The sequence below is a fragment of the Schistocerca cancellata genome, chromosome 3, assembly GCF_023864275.1.
Source record: "Schistocerca cancellata isolate TAMUIC-IGC-003103 chromosome 3, iqSchCanc2.1, whole genome shotgun sequence".
In the NCBI taxonomy this organism is placed as follows: Eukaryota; Metazoa; Arthropoda; class Insecta; order Orthoptera; family Acrididae; genus Schistocerca; species Schistocerca cancellata.
In genome coordinates, this window is record NC_064628.1 from 366425244 (window position 1) to 366443194 (window position 17951).

General features: G+C 40.7%; 1 protein-coding gene across 1 annotated transcript in view; it reads left to right on the top strand.

Moving 5' to 3' along the window:
- Positions 1-9364: 9364 nt before the first annotated feature.
- Positions 9365-17951, top strand: part of LOC126176310 (NK1 transcription factor-related protein 1-like) — a 292898-nt gene continuing 284311 nt past the window's right edge. The window contains exon 1 of the mRNA XM_049923461.1: positions 9365-9739. Coding sequence (XP_049779418.1) covers positions 9559-9739 — 181 coding nt within the window. The 5' untranslated portion in view covers positions 9365-9558. The remainder of the gene's footprint in view (positions 9740-17951) is intronic.

Below are 17951 nucleotides of genomic sequence, written 5' to 3' on the forward strand. Positions count from 1 at the left end.
ATAATATATATGCCATCCAGTCTTACAAATTTCAAGTCTCCGCCATTTCTCTCCCCACATCCACCACTTCTGGCGGCTCACCTCCAACTGCGCAGTGCTACGCGTTGTTCACATCCAGCTGCCGCTGCCCAACACTACAATGGCAGACAACAATGCAAACTAGCTACAGACTGCACACAGCACAGCCAGTGATTTTCATACCGAGCGCTACGTAACGTTGCCGATAAGAAAACATAAACAGCCTACTTACATTTTCAATAAACAGTAGACTACTAAGTGAGGAATCTAGCGATCAATTGCAACCTTCCCTCCTGTGTGTCGCTTCCCTAGGGCCCACAGACGAATTTAGACTAATTTCTGTGTGCACAGCGACATTTAAGCATTTATTCCTGTGTTCCAAACACGACTGGAAGGAGAAGAAACTTCATTACCCGTTATAATGGGTAGCATTCAGTGCCTCTCATTTCAGGTTTTTTTTTTTTTTTTTTTTTTAATTGTATGGCTAGGACTCCCCGTCGGGCAGACTGTTCGCCGGTTGCCGGTCTTTCAATTTGACGCCACTCCGGCGACCTGCAGTCGCTGAGGATGATAGGATGATGATGAGGACAGCACAACACCCTGTCCATGGGCGGAGAAAATTCCCCGACCCAGCCGGGAGTCGAACCCGGGCCAGAGGATTTACAATCCGTCTCGCTGACCATTCAGCTATCGGGGGCGGACATTTCACAGTGGTTTGAAGAGTATATGTGTAGATGTAGATTGGCAGCTTCGATAGGAATTCCTTACATTCGTCGTCGCTTAGGCGTGCTGGCTGGCTTCAGGTTGAGTGCACTTGTGTTTCTCTCACGCACGACACGTGTGGGAGGTGCGACTTGACAAGTGCAGCTTCCGCACCGGAAGAACGAACCTGGCGCCACCTGTACACGCAACTGCGGCTTCCGCGAACCGCCGTACGTGTGTGTGTGTGTGTGTGTGTGTGTGTGTGTGTGTGTGTGTGTGTGTCGCCGACCAGCTGTTGTCACCGACACAAAACACTGCCAGCAGCGCTGCGGAAAGAAGTCGTTACTACTCTAGTGCATCAACTGCCCGAGTGCAACGACGCTTCCTGATGTGGCTCACGGGAGCATTCGATATGCGCAGTCTCCCTTATTTTTCTATCCCTCTTCTTACGTTTTTCGACAGAAGGTGCTGTAACTTTCTCTTCGCGTCGTCTCAGTAATACCATTCTAAGACTTAGTGAATTACGTAATCCAAAATCGTCTTTGCTTGACTAGTTTACGGATCTCTCATCCTCCCAATCAAGTACTAACAACAGCTTCCAAGCTCTTTGCAGCTGTGCTAATGCCAGTTTGTTCTTTATGAATAGCAGACCCAGACCAGTAACAGTCAATTTTTTGCACGTACAGTTTTGGTATGGCAGTATATACTTGAGAAAGATTTGAAATCCATTGTACCTCCCTTACAATCCAGATCAACACTCTTTGCAATATCCGGGGATAGACGACTATCCTTTTGGCTGTAGAAGTTAATAAGCTTCATAAGTTAGCAGTTATTTGTCATTTCACCCTAATATGTTGAAGTAAATTAGAAATTTGTGGTTGTAGTAGTTTTAACAGTGTTATTTTCCGTAAGTGTTACCTTCCTTGTATTCAGTTATCAATAAGTGGATTAAAAATAGCACCCTTATGCAAACGCAGACATACACAACCATCTTTCCGTTATTTTTACGTTGGTTGTTTATGAGAAAATTCAAGTTCTAATAGAGGTACAAAATCTATTATTATTGTTATTATTATATTCCAGTTAATATGTGTTTCTCTCTCTCTCTCTCTCCTGTTATATATACAGGGTGTTACAAAAAGGTACGGCCAAACTTTCAGGAAACATTCCTCACACACAAATAAAGAAAAGATGTAATGTGCACATGTGTCCGGAAACGCCTAATTTCCATGTTAGAGCTCATTTTAGTTTCGTTAGTCTGTACTGTACTTCCTCGATTCACCGCCATGATTTCATACGGGATACTCTACCTGTGCTGCTAGAACATGTGCCTTTACAAGTACTACACAACATGTGGTTCATGCACGATGGAGCTCCTGCGCATTTCAGTCGAAGTGTTCGTACGCTTCACAACAACTGATTCGGTGACCGATGGATTGGTAGAGGCAGACCAATTCCACGGCCTCTACGCTCTCCTGACCTCAACCCTCTTGACTTTCATTTATGGGGGCATTTGAAAGCTCTTGTCTACGCAACCCCGATACCAAATGTAGAGACTCTTCGTGCTCGTATTGTGGACGGCTGTGATACAATACGCCATTCTCCAGGGCTGCATCAGCGCATCAGGGATTCCATGCGACGGAGGGTAGATGCATGTATCCTCGCTAACGGAGGACATTTTGAACATTTCCTGTAACAAAGTGTTTGAAGTCACGCTGGTACATTCTGTTGCTGTGTGTTTCCATTCCATGATTAATGTGATTTGAAGAGAAGTAATAAAATGAGCTCTAACATGGAAAGTAAGCGTTTCCGGACACATGTCCACATAACATATTTTCTTTCTTTGTGTGCGAGGAATGTTTCCTGAAAGTTTGGCCGTACCTTTTTGTAACACCCTATATATATATATATATATATATATATATATATACGATATTGTGTAGCTGTATTAACACTCGAGACAATACGAAAATAACGGAGATACGCGTTCTTAGCGTAGGAATCGAAACAAAATTGAAATCCCTGAGTTTTTTTAGATAAAGGATAAATATAAAAAGGCGTTGATAAAGAAGAAAATTACATTAGATAAACGCTGACGTAATGTGATATCATTTGTAGTGTGACCATGATTAATGGACTCAACGGTCACGATAGCTGCACTATTTCGCATTATTCAGAAATTTCACAATTTTGGTAATGTCAAACGAGAGCACAAAATTCATTATTAAGCGCCAGACCAAAGTTCTCAGAAATATACTGTTCAGCCTTTATCTCACAGTAGGACTGTTTTTGAAATTTGAAAGTCGAGGGGAGATAAATTTTTCAGAACCCCTGTGCACAAAAGGCTACTTTTAAGCTAAAGAACTGATGCACTGAACATTCTCATTCTCAGAATATACTGATTTGAAACAATAAAAAAAAATAGATTATGTCCTCCAAATGGAACAAGACGCCGTTGAGAGGTCCACACTGACCTATGATATGCTAATGTAGACAGCTACCATCACTTCATCTTCAGTTTTATGTGGAATATTCTCGATACTACGATTCGTACAGAAATTCATGGACCATTTCGCTAAATCAAAGGTAGTCAAGTACAACAAAGGAAAAGAAACAGAAATAAAATAAACCGGAAACATGGCACTTATTAGTTTACTTCAGCAAATATAACGTTCTCAGTAGTTTAATGAAATATACTGCCCTAGTCTTCTCGCCAACTAGTCGATAATGAAACAGCAAACGAGATTTGAACTGTCAAAACTGGGACACAACAGACGGGGAAACCTTTCCCACAAACACGTCCCTGCTCTGAATATATCTGAAGAATTCTTCCTCGCATTGACAGTTTACCCTTCATTCAGAAACGGTAGATATATTTCTTATGAAATGTTTCCTGTTTCCATTTTCAAACCTCATTACTGAATTTATCCATCTTCAAATCACACGTTGTACTTTCATATTTTTCCTAGTATTATGTCCAACCACAGCGGAAAGAGGCACATCACATGATTAAAATTTATAAATGGTTTCCACTTTTCATCAAAGTTAAAGTAATTACGAAATGAATGTATTCTTAGTAAATACATTATTTTGGAAAACATGTCCCTCAGCAGTATTTACGCGCACATAGGAAGCAGCAAAGTCGTAGCTTTGATCATTCTGTAGGCAAGTGATATTTCAGAGAAGATTGCAGTGCATTTATTTATCAAGTCCTGGAAAATCCTTCAATCCATCAAAATTATAAAGTCTAATGAACTAGAAATCTGATTCGGCATCACATAAGTTTGGAACTCTGATATACGAAAGTCACTTTTGAGCGGAAATGTGTGTTTCGCGTTAACCCTATTTGGCTTATCTGATGATATCGGTAAGAATGATACTACACAACGTGTTAGGATTAGAAGTGACAAAAATCTTATTTCGTGAGGAACTGGTTCTACGCTCATTCTTCACCGCCTAACTTCATTTGAGGGTTAGCGTATTTACTAGGCGATCAGCCCACATCATTTCGTATCCTATATTATGTCTAAACATGAACCTACTGGTCGGACCAGAAGTATTTATGTACCGTGAAACGGTGCGGTGATCAGAGAAGAGGAAGACTAACAGGAGCGTAATGCGTGACGCGATATCCGAAGAAAGTTTCGTCATCAATGACCCCGCTCAAATATTAACACTGGCCCATGAAATACCAAAAGCCTTCCGGCACGACAATCTAATAATGACCGTACTTCGCTGCGCATTACTAAGCGCTGTTGTTACACAAGCGACTTGAATGAGCTCTTTTTTCCTCTAATTGCTTACAAATTAAAAGAGGAGACAGGGAAACGAAATTTTAGGCAAGCCAATGAATGGCAGTAAGGTACCAATTTTAATTCATTGCGTCCGAGGAAATACTAGCCTTGAGGCAATCTACACTTGGTGTCGTAGGCCGAGGGGATCGAGTCCCGTCCCGACAAATGGATTACCTGCTCGGTCAGCTAAGCTATGCTCAACTTTACTTAGATTGGTGGAACGTTCGGAGTGCGCAGTTACATTTATTATTTTCCGTCGGTTGTTCCGTTTTTCACGGTACTGTTCGGACTTTGATGAAGATAAAATCAACAAAGGCATAACTGTTAATCATACACAAAGGACTCATCCATAGTAGATAGTATTCAACATTAAAGTGCGATAATAATGAAACTACTGCTTTAATAAAATATCTGAAACAGCAAAAACAAAAAAACAAAAACAAAAAAATGTAAACCTAGTGAAAATTGTAAATTCTTTCTGTTGTTTCTCTTTGGATGGGAAGAGGAAAAATACTGTCTGAGTCAACTACAGATTCCGTTACTAGGGGGCTACATTACCAACATTCACAGGAAAGAAGCCATAAAGGAATAACCGAATAGACAGTGACACATGAAAATAGTAGAAAATCATTCAATAGACTGTAAGGAGTCATAAAGAGAAATGAAACAGAGAAACTAGACCAAGAAACTGTAATCAATAGGATGTAGTGGCTTTCAGAGATTATGATAAACCGAACCCATTATAAAAATCACGCTGGAGAAATTTAACAAACACTTAGAGGTCGATCGAATTAGCTTACCTGCAATGAGAAAGAATCGCTAACGGATAACGCGGAACGAATGAAACGAAAATCGAGCTGTTATGCATAATAATTTACTCAAGAAAAAGTCGTTTGTAATTAAGAAAACATGCACCTAATTGTTAATGAGATGTTGTTGGACAGAGTGTCCACAGACAAAAATAATAAATTCTTATTTCTCATGATTAATAACATGTCAACAACGTCTAGCGGAGAAGAAATAAATGTAATGAATGCTTCAAATGTTGCTAACATACACAGCAATACGCAGATGGAACACTTGCTACTTCCATATGCGTCTAGATAAGAATAACAGTCGTTCACAACATTTAACTTCACCACTGCCGATGGAGCTCTTACGAACTGATTGTAAATTTGTTCATTTACATCTGTAATGAAGTTCCGAAAACAGGCATATTTTATAGAGCGGTAGTAGTGCCCTACACGGCAGCAGAATATTTCATTGACATGAAATCTGGTGGTGATTAACAGCTGTTGGTATTTAACAGGCCACTACGTCGAAAATAATTCTCAATCCCCTTACGCCATAGTTGTCCAACATGAAAGAAACACTCACCGCAAAGCTAACGGTATGTGGCGGCCTGACAGCCTCAACTGTTAATACTCAGAAAAATTAATGTTAGAGTGCCTCACTCCAACGATTAAGATGCACCTGAAAACGTTCTCGAAAATCGTCAGGCCGGAAAAGAAAATGAAAATGTGAGGAGAGTGTAACTGCTATAATGACTCAAAGATCATAACGGCAATTATTTAGCCTACCTTAAAAGACTAGAATTCTTCGCACCTACGGTGGCCTGAAAACATAGGTTCACTCATCAATAATTATTTCGAGGTTTTCTAACTTCCGTAGAGTCAAACTGAAAATTCTATATTTCCTAGGCATCGAACACAATATAATTATTCGAAAATAATCGTGTGAAGCAACTCTCGTTGTCCTTTCATCATTACGTGAAAATGATCGCATCCACAAGGTACAGGCGAGAAAAAAGGGAAATAATTTTTTTTCCATCTCCCTCTCTCCTCCCTCCACAGTATCAATGTCTCGACACTAACATTACAGAGATAGCGAACATACACAGTATCCAATGTTGGCAGTAAAGCGCTACGACACTTACGGAATGTGTGGAAACGAAATACAATAAGTAGCAAAAGTAATAACACAAAAGTATCAGGAAACAGAAGAATACCACTGAAGTAGTCGTGCAGATGTTAACAGCAGCCCCCAAAAATATATTATAGACAGATAAGCATGTTCACATAAATAAGGCAAGTCCATTGTCGTATGTCTATCTTATAAATTATACCAGAAATATAAATAATACGAAATGAATCATTCTACAAAGTTTGTTCATACTGAAGATATCGCTTACATGGAAGGAAACGGCTGCTGCTTGGTCCAAACCGACTGCTCGTTTCAATCGCATGACATGTCATACAGATCAATTTCTTCAATTTTACCAAAATAAAACTCCATCGGAATTCGCTGTGGAGATAAGACAGTCACTCACTGGATGGAAAACAGAGTTTCAAGTCCATATATTCATGTAATTTTGAGCCCGGTAAGCAACAATATACCATAATTCGATACTGTTGCCATTGCTTTCGATTTTTAACTCTCTCGTGATCAATAAACAAATCAGCAACAATTTGCGGATCTCTTCAGTAATCTTCTCTCCTCTCTATAAAATAAGATGAATGGGGATTACAGAAGAGTGAACAGCATTTAAAACATATTTCTTTTCACTAAAACCACTGTAAACAAATATATTTAGTATATACAACATATTAACATTATTCTGTACATTTCATAATTTTCAAAACTATTATCTCGAAAACTGGTTGACATTATATACAAATAACAAAAATAAAAAAATTGAATACTGGAGAACTTCACTGAATGGCAAGCAGAACATTGGTCTTAGTCGTTAACCATGTGATTAACTGAATAACGGTGATATTTACTTAAAAACTAGGCTTTTTGTCACTTTCTTTGACTTTTTCAAAATACAGTTTCTCTTATAACGTTTTTCGCCAAGTTGGCCAGTCCTTAGAGGCTGCACGTTTTATAGCGACGAAATGAGTAATTTCGGAAAAGTGTGAATAAATTCATTTTCGCGACGTAACTTTTCTACAGGAGGATTTAGTCAAACAGCAAAGTTATGGTACTTAATTGATGCAGAATTTAATGCTCTGCATTTATGGTAACCTTGGCCTTTTTCGATTAAACATTTAGTTCCGGAGGAATCTGAAGAAAATCAGAAAAAGTCCGAACTTTTGGGGGCTCGAAGGTAACTCGTTCCTAACGTCCTTCACTAATGAAGATAATCTATTAAATTTTACTCGACACGGAATACAGAGTAATATCGACAGAAATTTATGTATCTCATGAATGGTGAAGAGGCAAAAAACTAACATGAAGTTATAGGACCACAACGATCGAACCTGACTAACACTCCCGATTAAGAGCAAGCAATGGACTGACATCGGCAATATAGTTGCCGATTTGTTATCTACGATATTTTTTCGTTCCGATGTAGAAACAGCACAAGCGCTGGGAATTGTACGTAGTAGCCTAAGGGGCAAAAATAGTGCCGCCAAGTAGATACCAGCGATAAGCTCACCTTCAGCGTCTTTCGCCAGCTGAGGCAAATTTAATAAGTTTTATCCGGTACGAAGAGAATAGAAGCTTTCGAAATTGGTGCTACAGAAGAATGCTGAAGATCAGATGAGTAGATCACGTAACTAATGAGGAAGTATTGAATAGGATTGGGGAGTAGAGAAGTTTGTGGCACAACTTGACTAGAAGAAGGGATCGGTTGGCAGGACATGTTCTGAGGCATCAAGGGATCACCAATTTAGTATTCGAGGGCAGCGTGGAGGGTAAAAATCGTAGAGGGGGGCCAAGAGATGAATACACTAAGCAGGTTCCGAAGGATGTAGGTTGCAGTAGGTACTGGGAGATGAAGAAGCTTGCACAGGATAGAGTAGCATGGAAGGCTGCATCAAACCAGTCTCAGGACTGAAGACCACAACAACAACAACCGGTACGAAACACGGAGAAGTATCGACAGTAATTTATTTATGTCAACAGTAGCAGAGAAAGTAAGACTATGGCATATTTGGCCGGAAGACTGCTTCTGAGAAGGATAGCAGCCTGAGGCAATTTTATTTTTTTTTTAATTTGACACCAATTCGGCGATTTGCATGATAGCAAACACATCCCAGTCCAGAGCGAAGAAGATCCCGACCCGACCGGGAATCGAATCCGGGGCCCGGTGATCGAGAGCCAGCAACTCTAGTCACAAGACCTCACACTGCCGATGTCTATAACAATGCTTGAAAAACACGGTCCTGAAGTAACCATCCCCCTATGACCACCTCTGCCAACCTCTCCCCACTGAGATCGCGCTATGCAAGGAAATCCACAGTACAGTCACTGACTCATTATCTCGCTCGTACGTCCTAAGACCACATACGGTGCGCGATTTTGTTATCAAGGGGTCGTGCATGGTGCCTTGAGGTAAAATCCGGTCCTAAGCTCGCTTCTGCCGTCCTTTACCATCGAGACCAGGCTACCGTGAGTCATATTGAGAAAGAGCTGTGCAAGGAAGTCCACAATACACCTGCTGACTCTTCATCTATCCCCCATGTTCACAAGTGCTGGTGGATGTCATTATTAAGGGGCCGTAAACAGTGCCGTGAGGTAAAATCCGGTCCCGAAGCTCGTTTCTGACGTCCTTTCCAGTCGAGGACACTCGACCGAGGTTGGTCCCGTGCGAAACACGAAACGCAGTCGTGCGGTAGTGCGGCAGCGGCGGCCCGGCAGAGGCCCGCCCCTCGCAGTCATCGGCGCGGAAATCATCGCGGCGGTAATTGATTTCCCGCAGCGGGCAGTGGCAGGGCGCGCTCCCCCCACCGCGGAGCGCTGCCCCGCCCCTCCGCTCCCCCTCCACCCGTCCAGGGCGGCGCTAGCTGCGCGCCACTGGTCTTTGGCGCCCCTCGCCGCCCGCGCGCCAGCGGCAAGCGAAGCGCGCCGTGCTCACTCACGACCGCGCAGTCGCCGCTTCCTCGAGGCCCGTGACTCAGCGCCACCTCCCAGCCGCCGTGCTCGCGCCGCGCACCCACGGACACTACACAGACGCTCTCTGCGGTGGATGGAGGCGGCCCGGGGTGGAGTGAGCAGACTGCGGACGCGGACGCAGACGGGCGCCTAGCCAGTGAACATGCTGATCACGACGAACGCGCTCGCGCCGCCGGCCAACTGCAGCGACCTGAGTAGCCTGTGCTGCCTGCCGAGCCGCACCGCGCCCTCCTGGGGCAAGATGGACCTGCCAGGGGTGCCACCGCCGCTCACCAGCTCCGCCGCTGTCGCCATGTTGCCCAGCCTGCCTTGCTCGCCCGCAGGTCAGTCGCCCGTCGCACTGTGTTTAGCTGTAGTAACACCGTCCCCCAGCGGAAAGTACCCTTCGGCCTCAAACAAGTGCTTCTACGTGCCACCATACTGCTGACAACTGCTCGCTCGTCGACGATATAAAATTGTCACTGAAGGCTGATTCACTACAACGCGCCTTTTTCGAAAAAAATTACACTCTATCTCGTCCATAAGTTGTTGACAGTTCTTCGTTCACTTTGTATATTTTTTGGCAAATCACGTCACTGCACAATGCCGTAACAGTTTGCGACCGGCCAGTAATCACGTCAGACTAAAGTCACATTGCGTTCGAGTATTGTTGACAAGGCAACGGATCCCGCTTGCGTCATATGCCGTCAACTGACGACAATACTGCCTGGCAGAAACCTATTACCACATTGAAAAAAAATCCTCATCTAATAGTGTCTTAAGGAATATAAAAATTTTGAAGGATCCTGCCAACCACGAAGTTCATCCTGACACCTTGTCAGTATTAGTACAACGAGAGGAAAAAAAGAAAAAAAAGCAGGTTATGTGTCAGTTGTGGGCAGCGTACACGTAGCCATCAATTGGTGAAGTAGAGTTGGCCTTAGGGTGACAGCTCTTCAAGAGCTGCAAAGAGTAGGCCTAACATCGCTCAGAAAACCATGGTCCGTAAGTAGAGAACAATCAAAAACGCGTCCACCCTCGATTTGCTTGAAGCCAAGTTCTGGATTAGCTCACAATTGCGAAAACTAAGACACGTAACTCAATGACGATAGCTGTGGGGAAATCTAGCTCCATTTCTCAAAGCTGGGAATCCATAATTTTGAAGCTACATAAAAGACCGCCAGTGGGAGCTAGAAATCGGTGCGAAACTTCTTGTCTGACTATACTTCCGTTATTAACACTAACGGAAAATTATTATTTTTTTCAACTGGCAAGTTTATAGTCATCATTTTGTCTTTTACCAGTAATCAGAGACTTCTTATATTTTGCATTGCTTTCATTAGGAAAAAGGGTTGTAAGTTACATCAATGTAGAATTCAAAAATGGAAATTACAATGAAATAACCAGTGCCGAAACAAAAGACAAGTTAGGCCTATATTCGATCTTGAGAACTACAACAGTAAAGACAAACTAAAGACGAATTAAATATGAGCGCTAGCAGCAGTGGGCTTGAGGGGATGCAAGAATGGGTAGAACATGGAGAGAAAGAAGAATGTAGTAAAAAAAACTGAAAAATTAAGAACATTGTGTAGCTGGGGGAACAGAATGTGGTGTGACTGATGGAGAAATGAAATGAGGATGAAGTGGCAATCGGAGAAGATAGCAGCATTTGCTTTACTGTTTGACTGAAGGGAAACTTAACATACACGCTAATTTTTTTGGCAAATGTTGCGAGGACGGTAAAGTATGTGGATGTGCTTCAACTTCTCTTTAAAAGTGGCAGGGCACTGAAATGTGCGCAGAGTGCAGGACAGCGCACATCAGAAATAGAGCGAGACTTTGCGAATGTTTCTGTTTTATGGATGGCACGGCTACGATATTAGGTAAGTGAGGTACTTATGATGCGAACGTGATGTGATGCGAGGAAGCTCGGGGCATGCGCCATGAAGAGCCGAACAAGTAGACGTAGCGTATGGTAGTCACGTAACGTGTCTGGTCGGTATAGTGACTGTTATTTTCCAGCTGGTGTTAGTCAATACCACATCTCATTGTGATTAAATATTACGCTTGACATGTACTATCACTCTGTCATATATATCTATATTCATGAGGTCAGGAGTGTAGATGAAGAAAGTAATGAACATTTCACTCGCAAAACCGACAATGATGAAGTAAATAGTGTGGTCGACTACTGCTCTTGTTATTGTCACAGATCAGTTTCAGTACCAGTAAGTGTTCTATGCGCGTGATTACTTTGTAGTATCTAATACGCTGACTACATCGCTTCTTCTCGGTTGTAAAGCTATTGATAAAAGGTAAACAGAGTCATTCAGTACCAGTATGTGTCCTGTTCGTTTGTCTTTGTACACGTTTACGGTATCTACAGCAAATACTAGATCTATTATTTCTCGTTGGAAGTTGCTGATAACTTCGTAATCATATTTGTGGTTGATTATCTTGGCTATCACGATTATTATTATATTTCGTTTAGGCCTGCACCACGCATTTCTTAATTCTGGCCCAGCACTCTCTCATCCTGGCGCTATGTGCGTTTTTTCGCCCCTGACGTAATTTCACTCCGATTCCCAGACGAATCTTTACTGCTTTCAGTGTCTGCAGAGGAGCTGATGCTTCGATACGAATCTTGTACTGATCTCTGCCGTGAATATCGTTAGGATAAGTCTAACTAGTCGTGTCCGCTTGGCGCTGTATACTATCCCTCCAGAGACAGCAATACAGATCCTGGAAGTGATTTTCCCGTTGTTAGTCCTGACTACATGACCCCCAAGGACCAGTTTCCTCTTTGTCATTGATTCTGTATATGCCACCTCCTTTGGGAGGTTTGTATTCTATTCTTTCGATACATTTTAATTTTTCTAATTCCCAATTTAAATCCACACCTTTCTCATTTATAGTTACTGCGACATCGACCTCTAGGATGGCCATGTAATCGAGTCTGTATTAAAATTACAGCAGGTATCACGTGGAGAATACCTTAAGAAGTGTCACAAATCTCGCGAAATCATTTAAGAGTTCACCATGCCCGCTAAAAACGTCATCGTACGTCTCCGCCAGTTTTGAGGAATCCCGTCGGTACAACCCCTTCTTCTGCTCAGAAGTAGATGTATTAGTGTGTGAAATAAATGTAGTAGTATACATGCTCGTTCGTAGACTGTTAATCGCTGGGTGGAAAGCTGTCAACTGTGAAGTTCGTCCTACGCTAGGTCCGCATTACTAAAGCTAGATAAGAGCCTGTTGTGTGGAGCATACACGTAGCCATAAGTTCAGCATTTCTTCACAAAACTCCGTTACCTGTCTCATTTCACACATAGTAAGCATCTTTTACGAAACCGCGAAATATAACAATACTGTATGCCTAGAAGTTTGCCTTCGACGTATTCGTCTCCGAGAAATATTATCTCATTTTATTTTTTCCTACACAGAGGTCGTCACCAGTTTAGACTCCTCTACAAGATTTACATCGCCCGAGCAAAGTAATGAACTGCCAATTTGGGAATTTGTGTTCTGTAATTTCCTCATAAATTCTTTTGAAGTATAATGATTTCATTAACATTTCTTCTGTGAACCGACAAGATACAGAAATAAAGAAGTTGCAAACATCACAAATGGGAATAAAGTATTTTTCCACAGATTCGTGATAGCATAGACTCAGTCGTTAATGTCCTACGCTATTTCTAACGCACTTTTCCGCAAATTCGTAAAAAATTGAATCAGTCTTCGATCTCCCATGCACTTTATTCAACAACAATATCAGAGACTCTGAAACTATCTATCTGAAGTAGGCCTAACACTGACTGATGCTTTGGTTTCTCACAGCCAGATAACATTATGTTGCCTGTCACATGTAGATGCGATTCTCAGATAGACGGAGTTTCCAACGTCTTCACCTTTGCAAGTAATGTCACAAACAGACTACCTTTCTTTTAATCTGTGATCGTACTGATTCATAAAAGAACATTAATCACATTTCCTTAGTGATATTCTGTGATTCAAAATCACATACCTTTATCCATCCTTGATGATTGGCATAAAATCATACTGAGATAAGAACCGACGTTAAAATTGCGAATAAAGGTTACAATACCGTCACGAATATCTGCAGTCATGCAATGAATAAAAACTAAACTACCCTCTACCTCTCTCAAACACACACACACACACACACACACACACACACACACACATATATATATATATATATATATATATATATATATATATATATATATATATATATATATTATTGCGTTAATGTATTTTGGCCTTGCATAATGAGTGGGGAAAATACAACAGAATTTATTAATTATAGCCATTACTTTTACCAGTACTGTAGCTTACGGTAATTTACAGAATTGATTTCTAATCGCTTTTGATGTGAAACTGCAGGCATTGCAGATCTAGGTAGCAAGGGAGTAACTAGTTAGAAATCTTCTCTCTTTCAACCAGCTGCCACTTATAAACTCTGTGTCATCGATAAGACATGTATATGAATTATCTCGTAGGTCTTAATCATCTGAGTGACATCTTAAGTGTGTTTTATAACCATCACGTATTGTGGCTGTACTATTTTTAAATTCCACAAAAAATGAATAAAAATGTACTGCTAATATTTTCTCAAGCCCCAAATTAGAATTTAGGACTAATTACAACAAATACGCGCTTTCTTGACGTTGCAGAACACGAAGAAAAGTTGCTGTTTGTGATTAATATTATGTTCTTATAAACTCCACCGAGAAATTTGACTAGTGAGTAACTGTGCGCATGGTGTTAAGTTTCGCCCATACATGAATTTTGTAGTTCTAAAGAGTTCATATAATAACAGCTGCTAGTTAAAGTAATAAACTCAAAATTCTATAGGCAGACATTTATGGGAAAATAATGTGCATCAACTCACATTTAGGAAATGTTATTCAAAGCACCATTTCCTGAGTATTTTCAATAAAGCTCTCTTTGCTACTGCCTCGAGAAACATACAACCAATGAAAGCAAAAAAAATAAAAAAATCTGCAAATACATTGGATTCCCCTTGCGGAACTGGGTAAAGGTTCTACAAAAATACAAAAATCCTCGATTCAGTACTTCCCAGAGCCATTTCAAGAACGTTATCTCCATTAATATTGATCGTGTTGAACAATCGAAGAATTTTAGCAAGTTCTCGTGGTTACAGATTTACTATCGGAGGCTTTATGTAAAAACTGGTCTTTCTGTAGTGTCAGAATGAGTTAATGTAATCAATGATGAAACCGCAGCAACTTTCAGTTTTCGAACAGTGTAAATGTCGTATGAGATTTTAGTGATATTTTCATGAGATTATTGCTAAATGGAAATATCATGAACGGTTGACAATATCCGTAAGTGGAAGTCAGTTATTTTAAACGTTACTGATACTTTTATGCTACATAAACTGCCTTATATTTATGTATAGCGGGCTGTGTATTAATTTGATACATACATGTTTCAACAGTTTGAATATTTCGTTCGCTATTTTCTTAATACTCTAAGGCGTTTACTCAATTGAAGAGGTGTAGAAAAGAAATAAATAGTAGAAATATTACAGAAATAAGAAGTATCAAATTAATAAGTTACCAAAACCTTCAAATCACATTTTAAAAAATCCTCTAAAACTAAGCATTACTCTCCCCCGTCAATCTACATGTAACATGAGAACTAATAAAACATTTATGACTCTCCGACTACTTAGGCCATCTTTGATTGTTCAGACTCCAAAACATGGTAACTCAACATAGGATATTCATTAAATCACATGTACATATTGATTGTTTTTCTTTAAGATGTAGACCTATCATGTTGGTTTTAAAACGTCATCTGACATCTAACACTCTGTGTAAATAAAAAGAAACAAAGAATTTCTTTTAGGAGTTGTCAGATGCATGGTGATAAATGAATATTATAATTTAGGAAACAGTAGCAACTGACACCAAGAAATCACACAGAAGTACCTCCTACGTAAGTAAGTTACGAGTGCACCTTTTCCAAAAGAAAAAAAAAAGCAAACAGAACTGAATTTATGCCATTTGAGGCGCTACTGAAACAGTTTGGTACGATAAAGTCAACAGCATTATAGTACAAGCCTCTCTGTCATGTGCTGGTTTCCAGAGATTATACTTTAACATTGCTGATCATTTGATCTCGAAAAGACAGCCTCTCTTTCTAACATTCCATTTTTGTAGAGAATTCACTGATTACCTGACAGTTCCATGTGCAGGGTACATACTCAAAATCTACAACGCTTCTACCTGTTGTGCTGTTAAAAATTTTCTTTGTGCTGGATCGTGTCACGACATTCGTCGTCTGGATATCAATTTTAAGAAGAAACTGAAATGCTGACAGCAAAACCTGAGGGCAAAAAATGTCACCACCAATTTAGAAGTTCATACTGATAGACGCTATGTTACTGAAAGGCTGTCAAAGCAATTATTCACAAATACTGTAAATCTTATTCTCACCGTTCCGAGGCGATATACGATAGTGGTAACGCAACTATTGCACTCTTTCTTCATAAGTTGGATTTTGTGAGAACAGTGTATCTGTTCTTCCAGAGATGACCGTTTAAAGTCGGCGAGAATCTCTGTCACGCCTTTTGTAAGGGGTATACTGATCTCTTACAGTGTGATCAGTGGTCTCTGAATTCCTTCGATGTATGCTGTTGTATCTACCTGAGAGGAACTCAAAACTGCAGCGGTACTATAAAATTCGCCATGCTAGTCGTCGTATGCGATTTCCATTACAGACCCACCACACTCACGCAAAACTCTTCCAACAAATCTGAGTCTTCATTCACCTTCCCTTCTACTGATTTCACGTGTACGCCATATTTCACCATTATTGTAAGGTATTATCCTTAATAATTTAAATGATTTTATGAGCCTCAGACGCTCACTATTAACCTTGTATTTATATTAAAAATGTAGAAATTCCTCCAGCTGTATTTATGGTGTCGATTTTATTTTGGCATCTAGTTTCAACGTTGTAACAGCCGCACGCAGTTAACGCCAACAAGTGTATGGGCCTGAATATGACGTTGTTACAACGTTGAAACTAGTTACCAAAATAAAATCGACACCTTAAATACAGCTGGAGGAATTTCTGCATTTTTAATATAGTTTTATACCAGCTGACGTCCCACTGTCCTCTATTTCAGCAATGGATGTACGAAGATTAACCTTGTACTCTGAGAGTATCGTGTTCATTTTCTTGTGATGAGTATTATTTTGTATTTATCCGTACTTAAAGAGCGCTGCCATTCGCTACACTAAAGTATATTTTCTGCAAGTCTTTCTGCATTTCCACACGTTATTTTGCTGTTGATGACTTTTTCGTAGCACAGTTTCATGGTCCTGTTTGTCCTATCTGATCATTTTATGTATTCATCGATCCACTCGGATTTTTGTGAACAGATGTTGTATGATGCTATTTCGGTTGTTACCAAACTGTGTGGTGGAGTGTCGAAGGGTTTTCCGAAACCAAAGAAGAACTCGTTCATCTGCACTTGCTCTTTGCAAGATAAAGCCTGTGAATTAAGTAACATCATCTTTCAAACAGAAAAACAGCATGAAGAACGCGAAAATGACTAGAAATTGCAAAAAACATAAAGAAAAATGGAGCTCGAATACTTTAGCCTTGTGACGAGGCGTTTTGAAGGGAATACATGAACTTGGAATAAGAAGAAACGCATTGTTCAGAAATTAGTGAAGTTGATTTGTAAATTTTGCAGCGTATTCTACAATTATGTGACCTTCTTGTTTACTTTTTTGTCACTTTCATGACAGGTACAGATAGCCTCTACACAATAATCTTAAATATAGCAAAACAGTAGACGATGAGAATGATGTAATAAGCACTTCAGGACGTGACTAGGCACGCTGTTATGCAAGGTTGCGTTCTCTTGACTTTTCCCAGTTACGTACAAGTGCACACAACCTCATCCTAGCACAAACACAAAAAAGCCTGTCAAGACTCACAGTGTGACTAAAAGAATAATTGGATCAGTCTGGAACCTACATGCAAATCTAAATATAAATCTAAGTACAAATCAAATATTGCGAGCGCTAGCCAATTGAGTTGCAAAGCCAATACCGTCCTTGGGTCTTTCAACGAATTTCTCCGTAATTTTTCTCAGCTACTCCGCTTTCACGAACTCCCTCAAGAGGTCTTGAAAGCACGGAGCCTGCTTCGATCGTAAAACTTGCCCGCTAGGAGTGCCTCCACCTGTGAGATGGACTTACGCGAACATCTTGACCACACAAAGACGGCCCCATCACTGTTCCTTAATGACCGGAAAAGCACTGTTACGCTCTGATTTAAACCGCCTATCCCAATGTTTCGCCCATACACCTGTTTTCCGTGTGCGACCATAACCTCTTTAACCTCTGGAGCAGTGAGAAATGCGAGCACAAACATCAGTGTCACGGGCGCTGCGCAAAAGCTAGGCGCATCTCTAGCGCTGAATAAGTATGGCGCAGAACGAATCTGGCTCCCAAGGTTCTCAGCGTCGAGGCACGTAATGCACGCAGA